At 47.7% G+C, this 22,362-nt stretch overlaps 1 protein-coding gene across 1 annotated transcript; it reads left to right on the top strand.

The window, feature by feature from the left end:
- Positions 1–6,299: 6,299 nt before the first annotated feature.
- LOC130045794 (zinc finger and BTB domain-containing protein 43) lies at positions 6,300–21,768 on the top strand. The gene is made up of 2 exons (XM_056138668.1): positions 6,300–6,426; positions 19,569–21,768. The coding sequence occupies exon 2, from the start codon at positions 19,592–19,594 to the stop codon at positions 20,993–20,995; it is 1,404 nt and encodes a 467-aa protein (XP_055994643.1). The 5' UTR covers positions 6,300–6,426; positions 19,569–19,591; the 3' UTR covers positions 20,996–21,768.
- The last annotated feature ends 594 nt before the right edge of the window (positions 21,769–22,362 follow it).

Raw genomic sequence — 22,362 nt, 5'->3', positions numbered from 1 at the left:
TTGATAACACATGACGAACACTTGCTCATATGATCACTGCCCGGATGTGTATCCTGTTCAGGGTAGTGTATGTTTATCTCCTCTCTCTGTTTTTTGATAGAATTGTTGTGTTTCTTTGTGGTTGTTGAGCTTTGTGTGTGTGCTTTATATGTCTTAGATGTCAGCCCTGGGACAAGACAATTTTTTTGTGTGTGCTCCAATAGCAAGGAACACTTTTCTGAACAACGATAAGAACGTAGGCCTAACTAAAAGCTCCAATTCGTCCCCTTCCTAGTACAAACTCTCCAACATAAACCTTCATAGCGCTCTCCCACTGAAAGGCAGGATAAGTCATGTGACTCGATTTGACCAATCCCTTGAAAGAAAAATCTTGGACCCTGTGCTGAACACCTGTATTTGTTCTTTTCTGTGTTTGCCATTGCCATCAAAACTTACCCAAACTACCTGACTGGTGAATGAGAGAGTGAAGGTCCCAGCCAAGGGGACCACCTGACCCTAGCCAGACACGTGAGCAAACCCGGCTCAGGAATGTTGCTAACCACTCTCTCCCCCATTATCATCACCAACTTGCATATCCTTACACGCCTCTGACGATGCATGGCTGTTTGTTGGGCAACAGATAAATGCTTTAACTCCAATAATCCACTGATACTTCATCTATTGTTATTCTATTTTGGTTTTGCCTTTTCAAATCCCACAAATCATAAATTATCTCCGTATTTTTGTCCCTCAATGTTTATGTAGAGTAACTCACAGTTATCATTTCTTTTGCTCGCCAATTCTTATACCTATCAGATCTCCCTTCTGGGGCATTTAATTTTTCTTTTCTGAAATATCTCTTCTAGATAAGAGCCTTCCTTTAAATTCTATCGGTAGCAGTTTTGGTTCATCTGAAAAATACTGTTTTCACTCTTGAAATACTGTTTTGCTAAGATTACAAGTCTAGGTAAATAGTTATTTTCTCTTATCACATTAGTACTATATTTAGCCCGGCAAGCTACCGAGAGTATTCGATATGCCAGACACAGTAACAACAAAGTGGAGACGTTACTGGGCCCGCTCGAGCAAATCGATGATCAACGGGAGGGCCTTTACCTTTTATTGAGTTCTGTTATTATTATTATTATTATCACCATTCTCCTAAGTGCTCTTGAACCAACAAGAATTGCCAGCATTGTCCTTCCATTGTACATTCCCTACCTTTCCTCTGCTTTTACAAATCATCTCTGTGCTCTGGTGTTCTGCAGTTTCTCTATAAGATCTAGGTCATCTGTTTTGTCCTTATCTTTCTTGTATTTATAATATTTCTTAAGGATTTTTCCATCAATGCTGGAAAATTCTTGACTTCTCTATTTGATAATCGGTTCACTTAAATTCATTTTCTTATCTTTTTCTAATACAAATGCTAAGTTTCGACTGGCCTATTTAACTTTATTCCACTTATTTATCTGAGATTTCTTTGTTTTTGAACCACGCAAAGTGTGCTCAGCTCACTCCTGAATCAGTGCTGGTGTACTCTAATGGCAGGAATCAAACCCGGTTATTGCATGCAAAGAATGGTCCAGTCCATTCAGCTATTGCCCAAGCCCCTCTCCAGGAGATCTTTTGGATTATTTTCTGCAAATCTATTTTTCATTGTTGTTTACCAAAGCAGCATTTCCCAACTGAGCCATATAGGTCCTGGGGGACCCCCGGGATATTCCAAGGGGACCAATGTGAAAACCACTTAAATAGAAATTCATAGCATAAGATGACAAGGCAGGGAGTGGACACAGGACAGAAGGGGGTCATGGTCTGGAAAAGATTGAGACCTGCTGTCCTAAACCCTTCAGTTACATCCGATTTGTTATTCTGCCTTGATGAACTATCCAGAGAATCCCATCTTGTTTGACCCATTGCCGTGGTCAGGGCTGGTTCCTCCATCTTTTCTCTGGGATCTCTCCTGGCAAGCTAAGGGGATCATATGTGGTGCCAGGGATGGAAGCTGGGTGGCCACGAGCAAAGCAAGCACCCTACGCTGGTCTATCTCTGTGACTCCTGAAATCTCCTTCCCTAAGTGAACAAACAGAAGGAGCTCCCCCTTCCCAATTTGCTTCTCTAGAGGCTACTACTCTCCCACAGCTCCCAGCACCAGCCCACCCTGGAGTGGAGGAGAGGTGGTCTTGTCCACTTTGGGAGATAATGAGTCTATGCTGTGATAAAGGCAGGTCCACAATATGGGTGGTTTTTTTTGTCATGTTTTTATGGTAACTTTTGAGAGTTCCTTGAGACATCTCAAAACCCAAGAGTTCTTTTCCTGGGGCTGGAGCAATAGTATAGCAGCTAAGGTGCTTACCTTACACATTGCCAACACAGGTTCAATTCCTGGCATCCCATTGGATCCACTGAGCCCACCAGGAGTGATTCTGAGCACAGAGCTAGGAGTAACCCCTGAACACACACACACACGCACACACACACACACACACACACACACACAGTTCTTTTTCTTTCTCTCACTCTTTTGGAATGTGAGGCCTCACACTTACAAGTGCTCTACCACTGAGCTATGTCCCTGGCTCATTTTTTTTTTCTTTTTGGGTCATACCCAGTGATGCGCAGGGGTTACGCCTGGCTCTGCACTCAGGAATCACTCCTGGAGGTGCTCAGGGACCGTATGTGATGCCTGGGTTGGCCACGTGCAAGGCAAACACCCTACCCGCTGTGATATTTTTTTTTAAATTGAATCACTGTGAGATATAGTTACAAAGCTGTTCATGATTGGATTTCAGTCATACAATGTTCCAACACCCATCCCTTCACCAGTGCACAGTTTCCACCACCAATGTCCCCAGTTTCCCTCCCTCCCCTACTCTCCACCCTGCCTCTTCAGCAGACACTCCTTTGTCTGTCATAGGGGCAGCTGGGGTGGCGGGGAGAAACCTGGGGACACTGGTGGTGGAAAAAGTGCACTGGTGAAAGGACGGGTGTTGGAACATTGTTTAACTGAAACCCAATCATGAAAAACTTTGTAACTGTATATCTCACATTGATTCAATTAAAAAATTGTTTTTAAATGCCTACTAACTCAAATTGTGGCTCTGCCTCTGTTTTCTCTACTTGGATGTGTGTGTGACTAAGTTCCTGTTTATTTGCAAGCCTATCTGTGGGCACTGAGACCTGGGTGGATGCTGAGTTCTCCCAGAGTGTTTGTATTTGCATTGGCCAAGTGTCATAGATAGTATCTGCCTAGGTACATTTCAAATGAAAAGGCTCCATTTGTGGGCTTTGGGGCTATACAAACAGCATGATCATGTGCTGATGATCAGGCTTTGGCTGTGGATCCTCTGGGAAAACATTTACCTTCCACACAGAGCTTTCCTTGCTGTCCGCCTCTGCAGGCCCATTCTCTCCTCCTGTGGGTCTCCTTTCCCCACAGATACTGCCCTTATTGGGTCTCCACCAATTCCAGTATGTTCTCATCCTTCCAGAATCCAGGTCACTGATTGCAGCCTCAGCATTTACCTCTCTCCAGAGATGATCTTCAAAATATTTTCGAGTTTGCTTAACACAACAACCAACCAATCAGATCAGATGTGAACTGCACCTTGAATAATCTCTGGACTTTAGCCTAACTTCAGTTTCTGTTTTGCTTTCTTTTTGGCCTCAGATAATTTTCCTGACTTAAGTTCTGCATGTCTCTCTGTGCACTTTCGAAGAGGGCTTTATTATTTCTCTGAGCAGTTTTAGGCATTTTTGTTGCTGTTATATTTGGAAAGAACATAGTTCACAATATTACAAGACATAAAATCAAGTAAGAAGTTTATTAGGCCAATAAATAAATATGGAGTAAAATATTCAGGGGTCAGATGCAGAAGTGGCCCAAAAGACTGGAACTCATACTTTGTATGCAGGAAATCTGGGTTCAATCCCCAGCACCAGATGGTCCCCCAAGCACCATGCCAGGAGTAAATAACACTGCTGGATGTAATGCCCCCTACAAAAAACAAAATTACCAGGGGTAAGGATTCAAATCTGGGATTGTAATTCAACATCATATAAAACTTGGGCTTGGGGCCAGAGCGACAGAGCGGGTAGAGCATTTGCTTTGTACTCAGTTGACTTGGGTTTAATCTTGGCACCCTATATGATCCTCCAAGATCCACCAGGAATTATCCCTGAATACAGAGCCAGGAGTAAACCTCAGCACTGTTGGGGATGAGCCCCCCAAAAAAAACCCAAACCAAACAACAACAACAACAAAAACCTAGCTCGTTCTTGGGGCTGGAGCAATAATACAGCAGGTAGGGTGTTTGCCTCACATGCAGCCGACCCAGGTTTGATACCCAGTGCCATAAGGTCCCCCGAGCACCACCAGGAGTTGATTCCTGAGTGTAGAGCCAGGAGTAACTGCTGTGAATTGCTGGGTGAGACCCACAAAGCAATAATAATAATAATAATAATAATATAATAATAATAATAATAATAATAATAAAACCTAGTTCTCTCAATCTTTTTACCTTGCTGGTCTTATCATTTACTTGTCAAGATGGGGATTGAACTTCTAAACTTCAGGTATGCTTAGAGTCAGGAAGAAAAGAAAAGTGGCAAAGCACTTAACTAGAAGTGCTAGTGGACTTTAAGAACAAAACAAGGGGGCAGGGATGGGATTCAGTGCAATGCATACTGTTGTGTGAGGCCCTGGATTTCCTCCCTCAGTCCAGTGCCATGCACTCACACAGACACACACAGACACACACACAGACACACATACTGTAAAACTTTTCCAGAGTCCCAATGACCTGAACAACCAGTGCCTGTTCCTTGCAGGAGAGTGTCACATGACTATGTCTAATTCAGTGACTAGCTAATGAGAAGTTATGAAGAGTTTGAAGCAATTATAAGTTATTAACCTCCAACTGGGGTGAATGTCTGAGCACAACCAGACTTTGCTTTTCTTTTTTGGTTTTTGAACCACACCAGGTGATGCTCGGGGCTTACTCCTGGCTCTGAATTCAGGGATCAGTCTGGGTGCAGTTCTGGGGAACCATATGTGGTGCAAGAAATTGAACGCTGGTGAGCTGCGTGCCAAGGCTGTACTATCACTGCACCTAAACCAGGTTTTTCTTAAATGGAACGTAAACTAGGATCTGAGGTATTAGAATGCCTAATACGGTATAATTGTTGGAGGTTTTGAGAGCGTGGACTTCTGCTGGGTGTGAAAGGGGGCTGAAAGTCCAGGAATGTGGCTCAGGGATGGGTCTGACATGACACTGCAAAAACAAATAAAATGAAAAGAGCAGTGGGAGAAATAGCTGCATGGACTGCACACATTCTTCCCCTGCAGGAGAACCAGTTCACTATCTAGCACTGAATGGTCCCTGAGAACCACCAGGACCATAGAGCTGGGAGTAGCCCCCATTCCCCATACACTGCTTCTGGGTGTGATTCCCAAAATAAAAACAAGGGGCTGAAGCACACATGTACCCTTGAAACATTCTGAGTCCCATTTCTGGGCTCTGATTTTTGTTCTCTTCGATTGAATGTTCTTGCAGAAGTCTCCGAGAGCCCCCAGCCCTGTCTGAGCCCAGCTAAGCCCAAAGCCCAAGACACAAGAGGGGCACAGGTGATGGGAGACCCAGTGTCATAGCTAAGACTGGGGCATTGTTAAGAGACAAGGGTGTGTTTGGCACTGGGAGAACCGCCATCCTCAATCCAGAAGATTCTACGTTCGAATTCTTGGAGCTATGCGATTTCTGGCAAATGGAAATCAGCTCTACTGCACAAAGGCCGGGGCCTCTAGCAGGTCTGCGAGTGCGAGTGCGAGTGCGGGGCTGAATCATGTGTCCATACACGTGGGTGGTGCGGAGAAACGACGCCGAGGAGCGGATGCGGCCCCGTTTTGCCCATCCTGGAGTCCAGCACTTCAGTCACACAAAGGCCTGTCCTGGAATTTACCCAACGCTCACCATGGGCCCACCCCAAAAGGTAGGCTCTATAGTTACAAGGGGACTTGGCACAATCTTTGGGGGCAATCTGAGATAGGTCATAAGGGTTGAAAAGGATTCAGAGCTCGGTACCAGCTCCTCAGTTACCGCTGGGCTAGCTCGGTCTGGCCCTTCAACCCCGCCTTTCCCCCCCAAAAGGACCTGGCCCAACTACCCCTCGGGCTGGCGAACCCGCCCGGTGCGCACTGCGCAGGCGCCTGCCCCGCGGGGGCGCGCACGCGGCCGCCCCGCCCCGCACGCCGGCTCCGCATGCGCACACCGCTTTTTGTCTGACGTAGCTCCGGAAGCACTGGCGCTCCGGGGGCGGGGCCGGGAAGCGTTTCCGGGGGCGTGAGGCGCCGACGGAGGCTGTGGCGGCGGTTACGGCTTGAAACGGGCCTGGCGCCGGCGACGGAAACTGCCTCTCGCGCGGGCTATGTGGACGCGGAGCCCTTCGCAGGTGCGGGGGTGTCGGGAGCCGGGGGCGCGGGGGGCGGCGGGGAGGGCCGCCGGGGTGGGGGGCTCGGGCTGTCCCGCGGGTCGCGCCGCCCGCGCCGGCAGGCCCGCGCCGCCGCCGGGGATGCTCGGGGGATGCTCCCGCCGGCGCGCCCGGGCGACGCGGGTCCCGACGCCGCGGCCGGACCCCCGGGGGCTCCCGCCGGCCCAGCGCGCGGCCCGGAACCCCCCAGGCGGCGTCTCGCCCAAGGTCACCCCGCGGCCCGGGACCTTGGCGGGCGGACGGCGCCCGGAGATCCGCCGTCCTTGCGGGGTGCGGGGTGGGGGGTTGCGGCGGGACGCGGCCGAGCCCCGTCTCCACGCCCCCCGGTGGTTGTCTCGGCCCCCGGCCCTTTGTGCCGCTCCGCTCGGCGTCCGACAACTTGGAGTTTCCACTCGGTTGCGGGGTCCCGGCCGCGGCGTCTCCCTCTCCCCTTTCTGGCCAGTTTCGCGTCTTTCTCGCGTGCTCCTGCCGCGCCGGGCCTGGGCCGGGCCGGGTGGGGCAGGCCCGCCCGAACCTCTGAGCCATGGACGTGACTCATGACCCCGTGGGGCTGCCCACACCGGTGACTTGCCCCGCGCCGCCGCGCCCGCAGCCCGGCCCCGGCTCTGACAGGTGTCGCCCCGGCCTGGGTGTCTGGGTGGAGGAGTCATCCCTGCTGGGAGACCCAGATGGGCGCGAGCGGGAGACCTGACCCTGGCTAGCCCACCAACAGCTTCTGCCTTCCCGGCCCACGGGACGCCCCCCGCCAGGCCACGGGGCAGGGACAGGGGCCGAGCCTGCGCCTCGCCACTACCTCCTCCCGCCCTGCACTCCGGGGACCAGCAGGGCCTCTGGGGAGCATCGCGCCCCAGTTTCTATCTAGGAGGTTGTGTCTCAATGGCTCGCCCCGTTGTGTGAAACCTAATCTTTCGGGGCTGGGGCTTTACACTTGACAAAAAGTATCCAGTAGAGGAGTAAGCTAGATACAGAAGAAACGATCGGGGCGGGAAGACAGCTCCAAAGGCTAGACTCGAGCTTTTGGATACCCAAGTTTCAGCCTCTAACCACCCTACCACCCCTACAATCCCACCCCCCACCCCCCGCCACCCCTCCAACCCCCCCACCCCAACACACACGTGGTCCAAGAGCACTGCCTGTGGCAGATCCCTGAGGCCTAGGAGAGGGTTTGACAGGTAAGAGTGTAGGCAGAGACCAGGAGGAACTGGGGGTGGGGCGTTGGGGGCGAGGGGAGCAGTTTTGGTCTGTGGATACAGTTTTCTTTTGAAATGAAAAAAAAGTCTCCAGATGGAGGGCAGTTGGGACACTGTTGTAACTGTACTTTAAAGATGATTAATCATGCACTTCAAAATGGGCTTTATGTTTTTAAAAAAATTTTTTTTTTTTTTTAATTTTTGTGGTTCTGGCCATCAGACCCAAGGACTCACACATGTAAGGCAAGTGCTGTGCCACTGAACCACATTCCTAGCCCGGTGTGTTGTTTTTGCAGTGCCAGGGATTGAATCCAGGGACATTCACACACATGCGCGTGCATCCCGCTCAGGGTTGCACACATGAATATGTGTTGTATGTGCTACTCTCCCAACTCATTGTTATTTTATGACACAAGTTGGAACAGCAACAAAACTGCTCATTGGGAGCAGTGGAATGAACGAGCTCTCTGAAAATGTGATTTTGTTTCTCAGTGGTGCCAGGGTCCAGTTTCACTCATGCGAAGCCTTTATTTTACTTCTCAGCTACTTTGTCAGCTCTGAAAATGGGATTTTAAACATTTATTTTTGGTTCCCCAGAGAATGCTTAGTGGGCTGAGCACATGGTGTGCTTACAGGATACTCAAATTCCATCCCAGAACTGCATGTTCTCCTGAGTACCACAAGCAGTGACCCCTGAAGTCTGCCAGATGTGTCCCACCCTCCATATACATAAATGTATTTTGTTGTTTGTTTGGGGGGGCAGGTGGTGCTCAGGGGCTACTCCTGGCTTTGTGTTCCGGGGTCACTTTTGGTACTGCACAGGAGATCGTGGTGCTGGGGATCAAACTGGATTGGCTACTGGTAAGGCAAGTACTTTAACACACTATCTCTGTAGCCAAGAAATTTAAAAGGAAAGGGCAAAAAATCCCCCCAAATCCTAGTTCTGTAGCTTTTTGTTGGATTTGGGGTGGGGGTACAGGGGAAAGGATACACACACATCTGATGATGCTCAAGAATAACTCCTGGCAGTGCTCCGGGGACCACATGGGGTGCCTGACCCGCTGTACTATCACTCCAGCCCTTCGTGGCTTTTTGGAACAGGTCGTTGAATCTGCATTTATTGATGCTTGGTCTCATCACAGCCAAAATCTTTAGAAAAGGGGTCAGAATAATTGATTCAAATCCTCCCCACGTTTTCTGTTTGTAGCTCTCATGTTCAGGAATCTGCTGTGTACTGGGGAAATTTGAGGAAGATTTTGTATTTCACATGAATAAAACTCAGGGTTGTGGGGGAAACCCTCTTATCAAAATACAAAATAATAGTCTTTGAAATAAATATTCCTTACATGTTTCCTGCCTTCATTTTATAGTCTTATTTAGGCTATCACCCTGTATGGTAGTGTATCAAGCTTTCTTAGGAGATGTCGTTTGAGGGGCCAGGGAGGGTACAGCAGGCAGGGCACTTGTACTGCGTGAGGCTAGCCGGGCTCCATCCCTGCCACCACAGATGGCCCCTGAGCACAGAGCCAGCTCTTCCCGCTGAGCTCCACGCCTCTATATCAGTTTTGTGTTTTGTTTTCACCTTCTCTTTGTAATTACACTAGAGATTATTGCTTTGCAACATTGAGGGGGGAAATCTTTCCTTTTTCTGGTATGTATAGATAATAATTTTCATTTTCTACCTTTGTCCTTCTTAGTTTCAGATTTGTTTGCTTTTTGTTTTGTTCTGGTTTGGTTTGGGGCCAAACCCAGTAAGTGGGGAGTAGGGGGACTGTGGAACAGTGGTAGATAGAGCACAGGCCAAGAATTTGTGAGATCCTGGCACTGAATTAAACAAAACAATAGAAAACCAACTTTGGTCAATGCCTGTATAATTTTTCAGGATTAAAATCTTTGTTTGTGTTGGGGGTGGGGAGAGGCGGAGAGCTAGTAAAGTTTTAAACCATGTTTTAAGGGCTGGAGGGAACTATTGGGCATAAGGGACTTACCTTTTATGAAGCTGATCATGGCACTACGTATATGACTCCTGAGCACTGTCAGGGATTACTGCTCCTGAGCATCACCATTGTGGCCGAGGCCCTCTTCCCCCAAATAAGAAAGAAACCATTTTTCAAGACTTTATTTAAAAGTTCGAAAGTTCAGGGCAAAATCCTCTGTGGTAAACTCTTAAGATTCAAAAGGGAGAGTATTGTTCTAGTTACTAATACCTCACTTACCAGTCATCCTGCTATTGCAGTTACAATCAAGCTGAGGAAATGTTTCTACTTGCATACTCATATTCATTAGAACTCAGAATAAGAATCTGAAATCAAGGGCAGGAGAGAGCTCAAAGGGCTCAGCTGAACTGACAAACTGCATGCTGGATGGGAGGCACCACCGTGTGGTCCTCAGAGCACTGCCAAGAGCAGCCTCTGGGCACTGCTGGGTTTGGCACATGAAACATGCTCAGTATCATTATTCATTAGAGAAATGGAAATCAAAAGCACATGAGGTATCACTTCTCTTCCATTAGTGTGGCTCTGAGAAATAAGACAGTAACCGCTTCTGACAAAGATAGAACGGGTGGACTGGGAATATAGTTCAGCAAGAGAGCAGGTGCTTTGCCTGTGTGAGGGCCTGGACTCACTCCCTCATACTGGTGAGGGGAAGATAGGGAGGCACCAGAACATTGCAGGAAATGGGCTGGAGAGATAGTACAGTGGGTAGGGCGCTTACCTTGCACTTGGCCAACCTAGGTTTGATTCCCTGGCACAGCAGATGGTCCCCTTAACCACTCAAGGTGTCGCCAAAAAAACTATTGCAGGTGGAAATAGTGCAGCTAACTACTTTGGGGAAAATTAAGAGAGTTCAAAAGGCTGAGTGTACATTTGGCATGAAGGAGATTTGGGTTGGATTCCTTCCTGTGATCCCCTAAGCATTGCCAGGAGTGATCCCTGGCACTTAAGGAGGTCGGCCATCCCTGTCCCACCCATCTCCGCAGTTACCCTGGGGCTGGAAGGATAATGCGGGGGTCGGGGAGCATGCCTTACATATGGCTGATCCCGGTTCTGCCTGGCACTATATCTGCTCTCCTCACCCACTGAGCATCACTGGAGGTGGCCCCAGGGCCTGGGCAGCACTGCATTGTTGAGCTCTCACATTGAACCTCCTGGTTGGCAGAGAATTACTGGAAGCGGACCCCAGGCTCCCTGACCACCTACCCCAAGGAAAAGATCTACCATGTGACCCAGTCATTTTAATCTTAGGTCTGTACCCGACAAAAACAAAAGCATATGACTTCCACAAGAAACTTTCATATGAATTGGAGAGATTGTCCAGCAGGTAGGGTGCTTGCCATGCATATGGCTGATCCAGGTACCAGCCCTGGCATCCCATACAGTCCCCCGAGCACTGCCAGGAGTGATCCTGAGCATCAGGGGTAGGGTTTTTTTTTTTAATTTGTTTTTATGCTTTTCTGAGTCATACCCAGTGATGCACAGGGGTTACTCCTGGCTCTGCACTCAGGAATTACTCTTGGCGGTGCTCGGGGAACCATATGGGATGATGGGAATTGAACCTAGGTCAGCCACGTGTAAGGCAAATGCCCTACCCGCTGTGCTATCGTTCCAGCCCCGAGCATCAAGGGTATAGCCAAAAACCAAACAGGCAACCACCTTTTACCTGAGTGTCTGTAGCACTGTAGCACTGTCCTCCCGCTGTTCATTGATTTGCTTGAGCAGGCACCAGTAACGTCTCCATTATGAGATTTGTTTTTACTGTTTTTGGCATATCGAATATATGTGACAGGGAGCTTGCCAGGCTCTGCCGTGCAGGCAGGATACTCTCGGTAGCTTGCCAGGCTCTCCGAGAGGGAATGAGGAATCAAACCCGGGTCGGCCGCATGCAAAGCAAATGCCCTACCTACCTGCTGCCCTATCCCTCCAGCCCCGAGCCTCGGGGGTATAGCCAAAAACCAAACAAACAGCCACCTTTTACCTGAGTGTCTGTAGCAGCCAAAATTTGGAGATAGCTAGATGTTGTCAACTGATGACTGCATAAGTAAGTGGTATTTGATATTTTGGGGTTTTGGGGTTTTCTGTTTTATAAGTCTTTAGACCGCAACTGGCAATGCTCAGAGGTTATTCCTGGCTCTACTCTCAGGAATCACTTCTAGCATTGCTCGGGGGACCATATGGGATACTGGACACCGAACCCTGGTTGACTGTGCACTTGTGCAATGCAAGTGCCCTACCCACTTTACGGTCTCTCCGGCTCCTATGTTGGGGTATGAGTTCATGGAGTATATATTGTGTATTATTGTAGTATGCCATTCTCTGGCAATAAAAATGATGGCAGGACAATATGGCTGTACCTTGAAAATCTGACCCAGAAGGCCTCATCTCTCTTCCATTTACAGAAAGTGTCCAGACCAGGGAAATCGATAGACAAAAAGTACATCATTGACTTCTAGGAATTGCAAGAGAAGAAGGAAGTGACTCTTACTGTGTTTCCTAGACCTACAAAATTCTAATATTAGGTTTTAGTGATGGGTACATAATGTTGTTATTATGTTTAGTGATGGGTACATAAAATTTTATAGACTTTTGCAACTCTTTATTGCATTTGAATTGTCTCTATAAAGCTATTTAAAAAAACTAAGGGGCCCAGGAGATAGTCCAGGGGGATGATACCTTGTATGCAGCTGACTAGTTTGACCCCCGAACTAGAGCCCAGGAGATGTCTCAGGACCGGAGTGTGGACTGTGTTCTGTTATTCATGATCTTTGCCTGATTCTGTCAGGCATAGAAAGTTGTGTGCGTTCTTTGTTTTTCAGAGTATGCTTGCTGAAATCTTATTTCTGTTTAAGTTCATCAACAGACGATCTTTCCTGAATGTATTTCATACTGTGTCACTCCACAGTTTTCAGTGCTTCCCCTGTTAAATCTCAGACTTGGGGCCAGATAAGGGGCCCAGCAGGTAAGGTGCTTATTTGCCTTACATGCAGCCAACCCAGGTTTGATCCCCGATACCCTTATGCTCTTTTGAACCCTGCCAGGAGTGATCCTGAAGCACAGATCCAGGAGTAAATGCTGAGCACTGCAGGGTGTGGCCCCAAAACCAGTGGGGGTGAAAAGCAGTCAAACCCAGCATTTCCCAGGGCTGTGCCAGTTCCCCTTTCCAGGTCGGGGTCCTGCCATGCCTGGCATGCCCTGTGCTTGCCAGGAGCAGTGCAGCTTTCGGGGCGGGGGGGCAAGTGAGGGGGGACCACCGTATTCTGCCATTTTGCCCTCAGTTTAATGGGACAGAAAACTATTCTTCGGCCTGGGGCTGGGGAGATTGCTCAAAGGACTGGTTTGCATGTCAGCCCTGGTTGTTCTCAGTACACATGGCTCGGACCCCTGGTCACCTCCAGGAGGAGCCCCTAGTAGTGTGGTCCAGAAGCTAAAGAGGAATGCTTTGGCTTTGACTGTAAATTGTTCCTTGTTAATTTATTGCTGTTTTCTTTTTTTGTTACAAAATATATTTACAGACCAAAAAAGTTCTTTTGTTTTGGGGCCAACCCTGGCAGTGCTGAGGGCTTACTCTTGGCTCTGTGCTCAGGGATCACTCCTGGCAGGGCTTGGATGACCATAGGCAATGCCAGGGACCGAACCCAGCTCAGTTGTGTGAAAGGCCAGTGCCCTACCCACTGTGCTATTGCTCTGTTCCCTATGGACTAAATATTAAGGAGTGATTCTTAAATGCAATAATGCTTTAGAGGCGGCTTGTTTAGGTCTGTCCTTTGTTGGGTGAATTGTTTGGGTCCTTCGTTGTGTGTCTGACTGCTGGTAGAATCAACTGTTCCTTCACGGCCAGAAGCGTGTGGCTGTGACAGGCCGAGTCTTTGGCACTCAGGGAAGGTTGTGTGCTGCATTCCTCAGTGTCGGTGTAATCTGGTCACAGGGCCCTGCTGTTTGTCTTTGGCACGGCTGGCAGAATGAATAGTTTCTGTTTCTTCTTGAGGCTGCTGTGGACTCCCACCCTCTTATATCAAGGTTTTAGTTTGTTTGTTTGTTTGTTTGTGGGCCATATCCTGCAATGACGCCACCCACCCTCCCCCGCTGTGCTCAGGGGTTCACTCTGATAGTGCTTGGGCCTCCTGCTTGTAAAGCAGATGCTCGAGCCTTTGAACTGTCTCCCCAGTTCTTGTATCAAGTTTTTAAAAATGTTCCTGTTGAGGCAACACTCAGCCTTTGACTCAAGCACCGCTGAATGTTGGAACCTGTCTCATTGCTGCTTCAGTTCCAGGCCTTTCTGATGCCACCTTCTTCGCTGTTGTGCTGCCAAACTGGAACTGGCGAGTGCAGGAGCAAGAGCTTTTCTCCCTTCCTCTGGCCCCATCCACTCTCATCTTTAGTTACTCTTTGTGGTCTATAGGAACTCTCTTCCCTAGTCTCTAGGACTTAAGCCAATATTACCATGTTTTTTAGATTATTTTGGGTAGTGTGTGGTAGAAGGGAAGAATTATATGCTGTCCTCAAGCTCTTCCTTTTTATGCTGGTGACATCAAAATTTACAGTGACAAGCTATATTTAACTAGGATATCATGAGGTCCCTTCGACATTCCTCTTGTGTGTGTAATTTTTTTTTGTGGGACTTTCATCAGACGTCTTTGAATAACAGGGATGTATTTTTCGTTCTCCCCCCCCCACACACCCCCATCCTAACAGTAAACAATGACATTCCTTTAACGTTTTAGAAATCCCTCACAGTACCTTAGAAGTGGTGCTCATTGTTAGTGTATAAAAACATAGCTGCTGCTGGTGGGGGCGGGGGGAGTATGTGTGCTCTTGTGGCCGTCGGGTTTCTGTGTATAAATTACATGCAATAGAACATTGATTCTCATATGTTGAACCATTCTTGCATTCCAGGAATGAATCCCACTTAGTCATGGACTATAGTTCTTTTAACATGCTGCTGAAGTATTCGTGGCATAATACAAAAATATGTTTGCTCTTGGCACTGGTTGCTAGAGCAGCTCCAGAATTCCTGGATTCTTTTGAGCGATATAAGTCTTTTGTTGTTCTTATCTAGCTCTTTTCAATTTGAAGATTTAAAATGAAATTTATATATGCCATAATGGGGACTGGTACCAGTGAAGAGACTTGCTCCTGGGCTGCGAGGTGGGTACAGAAAGGCTCAGCGATTAGGTGCATGGGACAGTGAGCTCCTCCCGCTGACTTCCTGAGAGGAACAGAGTTGGAGGTTAATAAACTCCAGTATTAAAGTCTTTTGAATGACCAGATTTGATGAGCTTCCAAATTAGTTATTGCTTTGAGGTGTGTCTCTCTTAGAGAGACCTAAGTGTGTCCCTAAGAAAGAGCGTGGGGTGCCATATTCTACCCCAGCCTCCCCCAATCCCTCACCCTTTCCATTGCTTCCAGATGCCTGTGCTGAAGCTCTCTGGGTTGTCTGCCAGGTTACGAATGCCACATCCCCCTCTGTAAGGGAATGTGGCTAATCCATGATTTATAGATGATGATCAGAAATATGAGAGTCCTGGGAGAGTCCCTTTATTTTTGGTGCCAGGGAATCAGTCGCTCCTGATGTTACGAGAGGGATCATTCTGTTGCGTGCATTCAGCTCCTCCATTTATCTCTCCTATGCCTGGAGAATTCTCCGGGGAGGGGCAGAGGTGGCTTGAGTCACAGCCAGAGGAGTTCAGAGGCTATTCCTGACTCTGTATTCAGGGACCACTCCTGGTGGTGTTTGGGGGACCACAGGTGGCACTGGGGATTAAACCAGGATCAGCTGCATGCACGGCAAGTTGCTTTAACCCTGTACTATCTCTCTGGGCTCTGTATTGGGGTAGGGGGGTGCCTTTGTGTTGCTCAGGAGACCTGGGTCCCCTCTCAGTCGTTCTCTGGCCAGCCGGCCCAGAGTTCAGTCCAAGGGCCCTGGCAGGCAGTGCCACTCAAGTCTAGCAGTGCTCAAGGCCTTTTTGACCTGTGTCTAGAGACACCCTGGGTCAGAAGGGCCCAGCCACTTCTGAGTTATGTGCCTTAACCCCTGTACTCTCTCCAGTCCCCATCTTCCTTTTATTTAAGGGAGATATCTTCTGAACTTCCCACTGAACATTGCTTTTGCTTCATTCTGTAAATTTTGTTTGTTGTTTTATTGTAATACATTGTGATGTAAATTTTAGTTGTCCTTGCAGTTTCTTCAACTTGTGAACGAAGGGTATGTTGTTTAACATACTCCTGTGTTTTTTCACTTTTTTCGGTTTTTTGTTTTCCAGTTTTTTGTTCAATTTTTAAAATTTTTTTGTTTCATTCTTTTCTGATCAGAAAAATATGTTGTGATTTCAGGCTTCCTAAGACTCAGTCTTTATTGAGATTATATTTTGGTCTTAATGTAAGATCTACACTGAAGAATGTTTCATTGGACATCTGAGTGAAGGCTGTGTCTCCGGTAGAGTTGATGTGTAATGTCCTTCAGCTCATGTTTTTCCTTATGTATTTGTTTGATCACATTGTTGTTGTTTTATACATTCTAAAACTTGAATCACGTTGAGATCCACAGTTAATAAAGCTGTCCATGATTGATTTTCATCCCTTCACAGGTGTACATTTCCCTCTATCAATCTCCACCACCAGTTTCCCTCCCATGCCCCGCCCCCATCCTCTGTTTGACTTTGTTTCTCCTTTCTTCTTGCTGGTTACTCTTGCCATCTCCACCAGGACAAGAGGCTGCACACTTTGTTGGGTGCATAGGGTCCCAGTGAGTGTTGGGGGGGAGCACTTTACTTACTGTTGAGCCTCAGCCCCAGTCCATTTAAAGTGAGGTAGTCAGGGTCCTTCCTCTTATATAGAAAAGTTTGTCTTCAGTTCTGTCCCTTTTGCCCCCTATTTTTGCTTCTTGTGTTTTGCCTTTTGTTAGTTACATACATGTTGATAATGGTTATGTCTTCATGGTTGAGCTTTAAAAAAATATAGTTTTTATTGTAACATTTTGACTTAAACTCCATTTTGCTCAATAATATATAGCCATCCAGTTCTCCTTTGGCTACCCTTTGCAAGGAATATCGTTTTCTATTGTTGACTTTCAATCTTTGTATTTAAGGTGTGTTTCATTTTATGAATTGAGGATTTATCAAAGATTTATTTCCTTGCGGGGGAGGGATCGGTAAGGGATTACTGGTAGAAAGGTGTTTTTTGTTTTTTCTTTGAGCAATTCTAATTTTTTAATGTGTTATTAACCACCCACCCTCCACACTGCCCAGTAACTTAAAAAAAATGTATTGTGCAATGGTATTTAACAGAGAATGTTTAGCCATATGCAGTTCTCAGAATTGACACATCTCTAGACTTACATATAGCTCTCTGTGCTTTTTGAAACTACTGGTAGTTAATTTGTTCCGGAATCTATTTATGTATCAGTGGGCTGGGGGCGGAGTACTGGGGTCGAACCCAGAGTCTTGTGCATGTGAGGAATGTCCCCTCCCACTTGAGCCATGTGCTTGCCCTTAAATTTTTATCTTATTTATTCTGTTTGTTGGGGGGGGGGGGGGGCATACCCTGTGATGCTCAGGGGTCACTCTTGGCTCTGCACTCAGGAATTACTTGTGTTGGTGCTCAGGGGACCATACAAGATGCTGGGGATCGAACCTAGGTCAGCCGTGTGCAAGGCTGCTGTAGCTATTACCTGCTGTCCTATTGCTCCAGCCTTATTTAAGAGCATAACCAAACTAAGTTAGCACTTCATTCTAAATACACCATCTTAACCTCTTTGTAATTGTTGTCTACTGTGGTGGACATTGGAAGGGGGGAAGTGACATAAGAAAAATGACATAGGTATTTAGATTAAAATCTCACCTAAGCCAAAATTAGATTTTAGCCTTGTTGAAAATAGCTGACTTCCAGCATATCTGTCCCTGCATTTGCAGTGTCACTAAGAATTCGTAAGGGGAAGAGTCTACATCCCTGGGCTAGTTACACTCAGGAAACGCTGGTTTCTTCCCTTGGCATCTCTCCATGTCTCTCGGGGATGGCTTTCTGTGATGCTTGGTGTGTCTGATTCTCTTATTTCCCTTAAGAAGCTTTGTATTCAGCAGTGTTAAGGGGTCAGTTGACAAAGAGCACAAATAAATCTTCTCGACTTGTTGGTTTGATTTCTCAGAGAATTAAGGGGCCCGAGCAGGGGGTCTGGTCCATCTTGCCACTGTTCCCTGTGCTACAGCACCATCCCGGAGATATACTTGCAGTAATAACACAGGTTCCCCTTCTGTTTGTTTTTGTTTGGGGGCCACACCCAGCTGTGCTCATGGCTTACTTCTGGCTCTGTGCCCAAGGATCACTCCTGGCATTGCTTGGGGGATACCATACAGGGTGCCAGGGATTGGATCTGGGTCAGTGGCGTGCAAGGTGAATACCCTGCTTGCTGTACTGTCGCTCGGGCCCATTTGCCTTATTCTTTGTTTGAACTTGATATACAGATGGAGTTAATCGAGAAACAAGGATAGATATGTTTGCGATCTTTTAGATAGAATACCTCCTTTGTTGTCTTGTTCTCATTCACCTAACCAGAAACTCCTAGAAGATTGTGGTCAGTTAGCAGGTAGAGGAGCCGGTGGGGAGATTCCCGTGCAGCAGCAAGCCGCTTGAACCTCCTTGTGTCTTGCTTTCTCACTGAGCTTGTGAGTCTTGCCTAATGTCCTCTCCTGAAGTTTCTTGAAGTTAAGTTCCCTGTGTTTTTCATCTTCTTTCCACAAATCCAATCATTTCTTTACTTTGGTATGGCAAATGTGAATTGAGTCTTAGGCCTTTTAAAAATTCGTGTCCGATAGTCCTGGGGTTAGGTGCATACCTTGCGTGCAGCTGACCTCCACTTAATCCCTGGCACCACTCTCTCTCTCAAGCACTGCAGAGTGGACCCTCACATTGACCTCCAGACTAGTTGGCTGAGAATCACTAGGAGGAGCCCTGGGGCCTCCTGAGCACTGCTTGGAAAGCCCCTCTTCCCTACTCAGATAGTGCCTGGGATGGGCCAGAGCCATAGTACAGCAGGTAGGGTGCTTGTCTTGCCTGCAGCCCATTCATATTTGATGTCTGACATTTCACATGGGGAGTACCGAGCCAGAAGTAACCCCTGAGCTCTGTTGGGTATGGCCAAATAGAAAGAAAGGAAAAAATGTGCCTAGGGTTGGGGAGATTGCCCAAAGGATTTGAGTCCTTTGCTCCTACTGAACCTCAGATTCAATTCCTGCACTACCTGTGTGCCCCCACCCACCAGCACAGCCTGGTATAGCCCTGGTGATCCCGTAGCACTGCTGGGGTGGCCACCAATACCACACCTGACCCATCAGGAGCCATCATGCTTGCAGAACCAGCTGAGAATTGCCAGGAGTGAGTGAGTGTGTGTGTGTGTGTGTGTATGTGTGTGTGTGTGTGTGTGTGTGTCCATGCCCCCCCCCCCAAGCCATCTGAGTCCTGCTTGAGATTCCCCTCCCCGAAAAGGGGGTGTTTCATGCCCAATCCTGGGCTTCATCCATAGGAAGTGTAATAATACTCCACCATTGACCTACATCTCTGTGCAGTATCTATCATTTGGAAGCTGAAATTCTGTTATTGTTTATAGGTAGCATGTTTAACTAGAAATGTGTCTTTTTTTTTTTTTTTACTTGGGGGATTTATAGTTTGCCAATCTAATCACTGTGGATTCTATTTCGCTTGCTGACACAGACAAAATCAAGAGTTAACCCCTTGAAGTGTGGTGGAGCTGGTCCCTACCTTTGGCATATATGTACCTGAGACTCACTTTGGAAATGAAGGTTCTGCTCACTAGGCCCATGGGCAAGGCAGCTTTGTGGAACTCTGGAACTCTCTTAGTTGTTTTAGTGAAAATAAATTTTTCTTTGGGTTGGAAAAGCACTAATGGTTCTTCTCTTTCTTGTAGCACTGAACAAGATTTGTGATGAAATGGAGCCTGGAACAAATTCTTTTCGAGTAGAATTTCCTGATTTTTCCAGCACCATTTTGCAGAAGCTAAATCAGCAGCGCCAGCAAGGACAGTTATGTGACGTCTCTATTGTTGTCCAAGGCCACATTTTCCGGGCACACAAAGCTGTTCTTGCTGCCAGTTCACCCTATTTTTGTGACCAAGTACTCCTGAAAAACAGCAGGAGGATTGTTTTACCCGATGTGATGAACCCTAGAGTGTTTGAGAACATCCTCCTTTCGAGTTACACAGGACGCCTGGTGATGCCTGCTCCCGAAATTGTTAGTTATTTAACAGCAGCTAGCTTCCTCCAGATGTGGCATGTGGTAGACAAGTGCACAGAGGTGTTAGAGGGAAACCCCACTGTGCTCTGTCAGAAGCTCAACCACGGCAGTGACCACCAGTCCCCCAGCAGCAGCAGTTACAATGGCCTGGTGGAGAGCTTTGAGTTGGGCTCTGGGGGCCATGCTGACTTCCCCAAGGCCCAGGAACTGAGGGATGGCGAGAACGAAGAGGAAAGCACCAAAGACGAGCTGTCATCTCAACTCACTGAGCACGAGTACCTTCCCAGCAACTCCTCCACCGAGCACGACCGACTGAGCACAGAGATGGCGAGTCAGGATGGGGAGGAGGGGGCCAGCGACAGCGCGGAGTTCCACTACACGCGGCCCATGTACAGCAAGCCCAGCATCATGGCGCACAAGCGCTGGATCCACGTGAAGCCCGAGCGCTTCGAGCAGGCGTGCGAGGGCATGGATGTGCACGCCCCCTACGACGAGCACCAGGTCACTGAGTCTATCAACACCATGCAGACGGAGCACTCCGTCCAGCCGTCGGGGGTGGAGGAGGACTTCCACATCGGGGAGAAGAAGGTGGAGGCCGAGTTCGACGAACAGGCGGACGAGAGCAATTATGATGAGCAGGTGGATTTCTATGGCTCTTCCATGGAAGAGTTTGCCGGGGAGAGGTCAGATGGGAATTTACTTGGGCACAGACAGGAGGCTGCCCTGGCAGCCGGCTACAGTGAGAATATTGAAATGGTCACGGGGATCAAAGAGGAAGCTTCCCACTTGGGCTTCTCCGCCACCGACAAGCTTTATCCCTGTCAGTGTGGGAAGAGTTTCACTCACAAGAGTCAGCGAGACCGACACATGAGCATGCACCTCGGCCTTCGGCCATACGGCTGTGGCGTCTGCGGCAAGAAATTCAAGATGAAACATCATCTCGTGGGCCACATGAAAATCCATACTGGCATAAAGCCGTATGAGTGTAATATCTGTGCAAAGAGATTTATGTGGCGGGACAGTTTCCATAGGCATGTAACTTCTTGTACCAAGTCCTACGAAGCTGCAAAGGCTGAGCAGAATACAACTGAGGCTAACTAAAAATAGGGGCTGGCCCTTGAGTGGCAGGCACAAAAATAAACTATGGTAATTATGCAAATCTGGGCACAGATGATGCGTGCTACTTGCTATTATAAGAGAAGCTTAAAAAAAAAAGGAAGAAAGAAAAGGAAGATATTTTGGAAAGACCAGCTCTAAGTAGGCCAATTAAAAAACCTAATTCCTCAAATCTGTGTGTTCCAGTTCAGGCCTGGAGTGGGCAAGGGGGGGTGAGTTGACCCACCTCCCAGCTGGCAAGGTAACCCTCTGGGCCCATTGAGAGTTGGGCAGTGCACATGGTTCTAGAAATGCCAGCACTTGGAACTGAACTCCAGTTGACCAGTTCCGTTTTAGGTGGCAGCAGTTTCTGATCACTTATTATAAGGTCATGCTGAAGTTTTATTTTGTTCTTACTATAGATACTTAAGATGATGTGGGGGGGGACTTTTTTTTTTTTACAGCTGCTTTCCTGAATGAAATGCTACTTAATGTAAAAATGACAAATAATGTGAGCCCTCAGATGCGAAGTTGATTAACAGAGCTCTCTTTCTGATTTTGTTCTTTCTAAAGGGTATTTTCATTAAAACTATGGAGCTACTAGAAGCGTGACATTCTAAATATGAAACAAATAGTGAATGGTACAAGCTCCCATTTCTGTCAGATGCCACTGTCACGATGTTGTAGACTCTTGATCAGGCAGAACTTTGTATCTTCGTATTAACATTGAATTTGAACAGCTGTATCTCATTGTAATTCTCTAGGGTGGCAGAGATAGGGCTTTCTTCTGGGGTGCTTTCCCAGACCCTGTTTGGGAGTGGTAGCATCTGGACCCCGGGATTGACTTTGTGGCCATGGGGTTCTGGCCAGCTGGGGGTGACCACAGCACCATGGCTGTCCCAGTCCTTGGCCACCCTAGGTCAGGGTGCTTCCCAAAGAGGCCAGTCAGCTGATGACCACAGTGAGAGGGAAGGAGCCAGAAGTCGTGGCCAAGTGGCCTGTGAATGTCAGGTTATGTGGCCACGACAGTGTGTCAGAGTGAGCTGCCCAGTAGCAGAATTGTGAATTGCAGGTTATACTTGAGAATAAAAAAGAAAACCTGTCCGGGAAGAGTCTTGAAAATACACTGGTATGGGAGATGACTTTTTTTTTAGGGGGCTACACTGAAACTAATACTGCCGAAGTCTTGGTGTGGAATTTTTTAAGGGGTAGGAGGAGGAATCTTGGCTATAGATACAGGCGCGTGCTCCCAGATCAAAGCTAAAGCTGAATGCAGTTAAAAGTCCGCGCGGCTCTACCTACCAAAATAAGAAAAGCAGCTATTCTGAGATTTTTTTTCTCCCCATCAGATGTTTGAGGTTGTGTGTGTGTGT

Source organism: Sorex fumeus, unplaced genomic scaffold, assembly GCF_029834395.1.
Source record: "Sorex fumeus unplaced genomic scaffold, SorFum_2.1 ptg000129l, whole genome shotgun sequence".
NCBI classification, from domain to species: Eukaryota; Metazoa; Chordata; class Mammalia; order Eulipotyphla; family Soricidae; genus Sorex; species Sorex fumeus.
This window is presented reverse-complemented; position numbering and strand designations above follow the sequence as displayed.